The sequence below is a fragment of the Magnolia sinica genome, chromosome 2 (genome assembly GCF_029962835.1).
Source record: "Magnolia sinica isolate HGM2019 chromosome 2, MsV1, whole genome shotgun sequence".
Lineage (NCBI taxonomy): Eukaryota > Viridiplantae > Streptophyta > Magnoliopsida > Magnoliales > Magnoliaceae > Magnolia > Magnolia sinica.
In genome coordinates this window covers 109,904,674-109,912,225 of record NC_080574.1, presented here as the reverse complement: position 1 = coordinate 109,912,225, position 7,552 = coordinate 109,904,674, and the positions used below count along the sequence as shown (strand labels likewise).

Sequence of the window (7,552 nt, the reverse complement as noted above, 5' to 3'; positions counted from 1 at the left end):
CTAGCCCGTTAGCACAGCCCACGTCAGTTTACACTTCACCGTTCGCCAGCGTCCAGGGACGCTGGACGGCATGCATGAATACATTAATGTGGTGGGTCCCACGCAGATGTGGCCCACCAATACTTATACATATAGTATATATATATTATATTATATTATATTATATATATAATACATATTATATTATATATATTATATATATTATATAAAATATAACATATATTTACATATATAAAGCATTTGGCCCACCTAAACGGTGGATGGTGTGGATCATCACCTACAATAAGATGGGCCGCACCGTCTAATGTAGATGGACGGGTAGATGTAACACATATTGGTGGGATCCACACCATCACAAAGGAAGGGAGAGAGAGATAGAAAGAGAGATATGCGGTGAGATAGAGGAACCCCGCCACTATGGGCCCTCTTGAATAAATCACATACATCCAAATGGGTCCCACCAACAAGTGGGCCCTAAAATTTAAAATAATGGCCAATCACCCACCTTATCTTCCTTTTCCTTGCTCCCTTGGACTCCTTAGCTCCTTACCTTCACTTTTAATGGAGGATGATGGGGGATTAATGGTGTGGATGAGAGATGGGAGGGTGTAGATGGAAGATGGAAGGTAGGCCACACTTGAGAGGGAGAGAAAGCTTGGACGTGAGGGGGGTTGAGTTGCTTGGGAGAGATATGAGAAAATGAGAGAGAAATGAGAGGATGGGAGTGATATGAGGTGATGGAGTGATGGGTGTAATTAATGAAGCATGGGTTTGTTTGAAAAGTGTGTAAAAGAGGGATGGGTGAAGAGAGAGAGAGAGAGTTGACTTTGGAGAAAGAGGGATGGGTTGTTGTACTTGATGTATGGGATGCATTTATGGTTGATTGATGGGAATAATTGTGTAGAGATTCCCTCGAAATCCGCAACGCGCGGTGTTTCTTCGGAATAAACGCTGATCGGCATCTTCTTACCTGGGTATCGGTTCGGTGCGCAAGTCACGGCGTTGGAACCGCGGCGATGACGCGATCGCCAAGACATAAGTTTCGGATTGAGCCGACGTCGGTGTGCGGGACCCGGCTTAGGATCGTGCGCAAACACCGGATATGGTGCGAAGGTTGCCGAAATTTGACCGGAAGGACCGCGGAAGCCAACGGAACAGTAAGGATTAGGACACGGGTCTTACATAATATATAACGATCAAGCGATTTGAAAAGGGAGGATTAGTCCTTTTGAATGGAAATTTTTTCCTTGAGCTACTTTTCTTTCAACGGTGATCGCGGTCCCCGGCTTTCTTAGTAAATTAATAATGGATAAAAAAGAATTAAAATAAAGGACGGATTGGTAGTTTTATTAATTTGGAATTGAGTTGGTACACTGAGCAATAGTAAAATAAATAAGCATATGAAAATAAAATATAGATACCTACAACCATCCGTGTGAACAAATAATCGAGGCGAATGACTAGCAAGATGTGACCAGTGTGATTTTCCAAGTATGGATTTGGTTGATCGGGGATCCAATGACGGAGGTTGTGGATATTTACACTACTAAGCATACTACAGCGATGGCTCTGGATAATAGCGATCTAAGGTATGTTAAACTCCAAACTTGCTACAGTGAGGTTGGACAAAAGTGGAGGAATGCACTGTGAAAGAAGTTATGTGTGATAGCTCAGTTCGTACCTCGATCTCTTCGTCGAGTGCTCCTTATATGGACTAACAAGGGTGGTGACCGTATTGGGTTTCTTTCCAGTCCACGTTTTATCGTCATAGGTCACGGGATCGTATCTTAGTCAGATTTGGATTCCTCATCGCATCCCTTGATTTCCTTCTAATATAGGAAGAATCCACTTCTCAAACTTTCATAGTATGATTATGTGAAACAGCCTTCCCGAGCGTATCTGTATTGTGAAAGATTTCTAACCTCTGTGGAATTTTATACAGCTTGTCAAGCACGATGCTGGACTACACATGTCATTCGTGTGTGGACCACATGTCCTTCTCATAGTGTTTCACTTTTCTCGGCTACAAATGTATGTACGATTTGATGGCGTTCTGATTATGATATGTAACATATCGTCGAAAGAAGTAGGGTCGGAAGATATTCTCGAGGCACAAGTAAGATTGCATCCACCATTAACATTCATACTTGGTGCCAACATATGGTGGCATTTCATTGGTCCCCGTGAATTGTACTAGGATAGGTGTAAACAATTTGTACGAGGGTTTTGGCGGGTACTTTGGTAGTTTTTCCAAAGATGTTGTTAGGCGTGATTGTTGGTAATGAGAACATTGTTTATTTTTTATAGTTATTTCTCCCCTTCATTTTGTATCAAACTTTTCACATCAATAAAATTATATATAAGTGGCATGCTCTTACCCTTTCGTTAAAAGGGCGCTTCTTTTTTTTTTTTCATAATGCAAGGAAATATTATGTATGCAAGCCTCATCTTAAATACTGCAATCTCCACCCTTAATTTTCAAGTGACCCGCAATTTCAATGGTCAAGGTCATGTGATGATGGCAGACTTCTATTCGGGTGGATGACTTGTGCCCTTAGCAGCAGCCTCACGGCCCTTACTTTAAGACCATCAAGAGCAATTCGTCCATCCACGCATCATTACAGCAAATGTCATGTATGAGCAATTCAACTACTAAGGCTCAAGCCAACGATGCCACATGGCAAGGTGCACTAAGCCCAATCCCACTCACACCTACCAATGGTACCACAGTGGACCTGCGTATCTCAGAAGAATGGCAAAACAGCCGCCCTGAGCACGATTACAAATTCCTGCACAAGCGCATGAAGCATGCCTTTTTTTAACATATTCTCTTGCATTTGAAATGTCCTTATGTGAGATAGGCTTGTGAACCTACGACTCCCTCCATTTATTTCACTTCATTTTTCTCTGGCACTCCCATTTCTATGTAAGTACTTGCGTCTGTGAAGAGAGAGAAGAGGCAAACCCTAACCCAAGTACCTTTCCCCTACTCTGCTTGATTCATCTCAATCATCATTCTCCATGCTATATTGTCACATTGCACGGTTGAATCTTACTTGGCTTTGATGGTCCACTTTAACAATATTGTAACCCAGTTACACAGTGATGATTGTTCTGCTTCTGCACCCTCTAACCTGATGCAACAAGACCTCAGATATCAATCCACTAATCTATAACTAGTTTTCAGTTGAATATGGACCATTGTTGAATTCCTCTTATTAAGTATCATTCTCCAGCCAAAATTTTAAAAGATAAAATTGTCCCATCAAGAATATTTTCACAGCTTCCGTCCGTGGACAGTGGGACCCAACAGATCATGGACATGGGTTCCTATTATGCCTCTCACAAATATAAGACATTTAAACAGTGTCCACCCAAAACAGATGTACCATTTTTCCTCGGTTTTTCAATCCTTACATGTGATTCCAGTGGTTCACTGACCAAAGCCACTGATATAACTAGTATGGATGCCACATGCACAAAAAACTCCCATGAAGTAAAATCCTGCGATCAAAAGCATCCTTTTTCAGTTGGCTGTAGACTACTGCTCTATTTTCTTTCTTAGCCATCTACTTGCTTGCCACCAATTGAAGGTTTAGGATTTTCCACCTGGGAGATTCTTGGTGCATGGGTGATCTAACGTGGCGCCCATCTTTTGAGTGGTCTGTCCGCTGTAGTCGGTTTTGGTGGGGATCCCTACAGTACCGATCGAGCTCGCTGCTGGCTGGAAAAGCTCTGTAGGCACCACCATGAAATATGTGTTTTATCCATGCTGTCGATCCACATTTTCAGCTAATTTTAGGGCATAAGCCCAAAAATGAGGCAGATCCAAATTTCAAGTGGACCACACCAGAGGAAACAGTTGTGATTTAATGACCACCATTAAAAGCTTCTTAGGGCCCGCTGTAATGTTTATTTGACATCCAACTTATTGGTTAGGTTACACAGACCGGAATGAAAAATAAATACAAAAATCAGCTTAATCCAAAACTGTTGTCACGCAAGAAGTTCCTAACGGTGGGCGTTCAACCACTAATTTTTCTTGTGGTATGGTCCACCTGAGATTTGGATATGCTTCATTTATGGCCTTATGTCCTAAAATGACATGGAACAGTGGATGGATGGATTGGATGAAATACATACATTATGGCGGTCCCACATAGCGTGGACCAGTGCCGAGCTCAGCACTGGACGGGTCAGTACCGAATACATATCCGCTTATATAAAGTCTTAAGAAAATAAAATAAATAACTAATTAATTGAGCCAACCATGCATATGAATATTCTACTTCAAGCAACCTACAAGACCACAAAGTATAGAGCCCTCGTGTGCTTTCTTTTTCTAAGTAAGAATTTTATTAAGAAACAGAGCTGCCCAAGGGATAGTCCAGCTACGAGTCCAAACAAAGCCATGAAGGGTGAAGATTAGCTCTAATTCCTATAAACCCCTTGTACGTTACAGAACAAGATTTATTTCACTACAATAGGCTAAAACAAGATAAACCAAACTTAAAATTTTGAGCACACCATAATACATATATAATGTAAAAAGCATCCATGTTATAATCACGTTTTTTTCAGGACCTTGATATCCTTCCAACGAGACTCCATGTAGGAGGAGGAGCCATCCTGAGCATAAACACCAAATTTGAAATAATGAGATTCTCCTCCATGATCATCCTCCACTAATTTTTGAACCCCATCAACGAAAATTCTAACTTTTTTGGCACCAACGTCGTGAATGACATTTAGGCGGAACCATCGATCATGGATGCCAGGGACGAGGACCGTCTTGCTGTAATACCTGAGAGAACCATCATACACCTTCATCATCATGGTCGTAGCCTGGTTGCTGCCACCAAAGATCTGCATGATGCTCACACCTGTTGTCCCCTTTGGCACATATCCATACCCTTCAAATTGCCAGACCCCCGAAGAATAATCATATCCCTGGAATAAGAATTGAGTTTTAAAAATTAAAAACTAAAATAAAATATGTAGGGATTAGAAAAAGGTAATAATTAATGGTCACTTGTCCCTGGTAATTGTTAGAGGATGATATTGTAATGGCTTGCCTATGTCATACTCACATTAGTTTCCATTTTTGTTAAGTGGCAGGGATGCCTGTTAACGTCTCATAGTAATAGTGATGCTTAACACATGTTAGCCTTCTTTCTAGTTGGGCAACAAGGGTTGAAGAAAGGTGATAACTCATTTTTAATAACAACATTCTTATGACCTAAAAGTTCAGCGAGAAAAGAGGAGATATGAGATAATTTAGGTGACCTTCTAGATTCAATATTAGTCAATGCCTTGAGGCTCCAAACATTAGATTCAAAGCAAATCCTAAAACGGCAAATACAATGTTGATGGATCCATGCCACCCCCGAGGGATGGCTATATCGTACTGGCTTGTGTTCAAGTCATGGGGTTTTTGGATTACCGTGTTGAAGCTATTGAGTGGGCCTATATAAACCCATATGAAAGATTATAATCAGGGTTCCAACACTTTACTTCTACGATGGTTTTTCTGTGGTGGACTAAGCGACTTGCAATTCTATTTTTTTGGTTATAATCCCACTACTTGAACAGTCCGAACAGAAACCTAGTTGTGGTATAGTTTTGTAGACCTTATCATTCCCCAATTATATATTGTTTCTTTTAGACAGAAAGGAAAGAAAAATTAAAGGCATGCCCCAACACATACATTTGCATCCACTCCTATCCTCATCTGGCTAACAATTCAGGTCAATCCAAAACATAAAGACTGATTACACAAGTAAGATAATGCCTAAAATCTCTAAAATCACGTGCTGTAGCCAACCAAAGTTTTGGAATGGCCTAATTTGTTGGTTGGCCATTCATCCTGATTGGAAGCATTTTCTGAATCGCTAAGATGGAGCATGCACAACACAGTGAGCCCCACATGCAATATAGAAGGTTTTTAATGGTTAGTGTCCTCATTCCAATTTTTCCCTATGGTGTGGCCCACCTGAGCTTTAGATCGGCCTGGTCTTTTGATACCAAGGAGAAAAATAGCGGTGGGCCCCACACATATATTGCTTGTACATTAAGCTTAAAGAAAAGAAAAAAAAAAAAAAAAAAAAAAAAAAAACCTTTGTATTGGATCCGACCTGAGGAAAAGAAAATTTTAAAAATAAAAGATAAAGAGCAAATATAGAGCAGAAAAGTAATAGTGCTGAGGATCTATACACGTATGCGAATCTCAGTGCGAGGAGCGGTCTTGCTGTTGGGGTTGTGAGGCTTGTCTGTGGACAAGACCCAGAGCTTGTGGACACCATTTGTGAAGCTATATCGGTCGCTTACAGGCAAGTTGTAAGGCCTCTGAATTTCGAAGCTTGAGCTTTTGAGAGGAAGAGAGATGAACCCATCCGTAGGATCAGCCAAACCCTGGTGTGGGCAAAATTGAAGTAGAGCTAGGCAGAGGAGAGCTAAGAGAGAGCCTGATGAGCCCGTCTTCATATTCATCTTCTTTTTCAAGAAGAGTTACCTGTTGGTGTTGGCTTCGTGAGGATGGTTCGTGTATTTATGGTGAGTGGAGGATGACTAATTGATGACAAAAGAGAAGTGCACCGTACTCTCGTATAGTATGGTCCACCTGATAATTGGATCGGTTTCACTTTTCCGATAATGTCGTAAAATGATCTGAAATGTGGATGGACGCGCGGCGTGGATATGTAATATATACAGTAAGATGGGCCCCACGGTAACCCCACAGTAAGGGCTGCACGGCCGTCGCGCGTGAGCAGGCCCGGGTCTCACCAAATCTGCTTTCCTTAAAAGCTCTTTTTCACTGGAAACTAATTAAAATTATGGTGTCATAAAGGTGTACATTGTAATACGAAGCCACTATTGTTTTAGCCCCCTCAGCACTTTTTGTATTTTCGAACGCCAGTTCCCTTTTTCTTATTTCTTCCTTCTTTTTTTCATTTTACAGGAGGGGATGGCAAGAAAAATCCCAAGCTCTCAACGGTAATCCGGTGAGCCACGGTGTGGGATTGGTTCAAAAGGTGGGACCCTTGCGGTACGAGGCCAATGGTCTTCTTCCATGTTTTCTTTTTCTTTTAGAGTGGACCATGCCAATAATCAAAGCTTTTTCAAATGTTGGTAGTTTTAGGGATGGACACCACACTCCTCAAGTGACGTGGTGTTCCATTCCCTTCAAAGTGGTTTTTTTTTTTTGTTTGCTTTTTTTTTTTTTTTTTCTGAAATGGAATAGGATTTAGTGTTTATATGAATGGTGGAGAGCGTAGTAGTGCATATGAAAGGTGGAGGTTTTTTCTTCTCCTTCTTCTTCTTCTTTTTTTTGGTAAAAGGCCAAGCAGTGAGGGTAGCCAATAAACACTGATCCACATTAACTATCAGTGATCCATAGTGGCAGATATTCCTTTTTTCATACTGCGTAATTTTTTTTCCGATGACATAATCAAGCGGGAGTTTATTATTCTCAAGTGAGTCTCTTTTGAAACCTTCTTCCTTTTCTTACTAGTCTCCGCCTCCACCTCCATCTTCCTTGTACCTATCCTCTTCT

General features: G+C 41.1%; 1 protein-coding gene across 1 annotated transcript; it reads right to left on the bottom strand.

Annotated features, from left to right (window-relative positions):
* Positions 1 to 4,414: 4,414 nt before the first annotated feature.
* LOC131229910 (citrate-binding protein-like) lies at positions 4,415 to 6,501 on the bottom strand. The gene is made up of 2 exons (XM_058225997.1): positions 6,214 to 6,501; positions 4,415 to 4,950 (listed from the first exon to the last, which is right to left on the bottom strand). Exons 1-2 carry the CDS (start codon positions 6,487 to 6,489, stop codon positions 4,567 to 4,569), a joined length of 660 nt encoding a protein of 219 aa, XP_058081980.1. The 5' UTR covers positions 6,490 to 6,501; the 3' UTR covers positions 4,415 to 4,566.
* Positions 6,502 to 7,552: the final 1,051 nt, after the last annotated feature.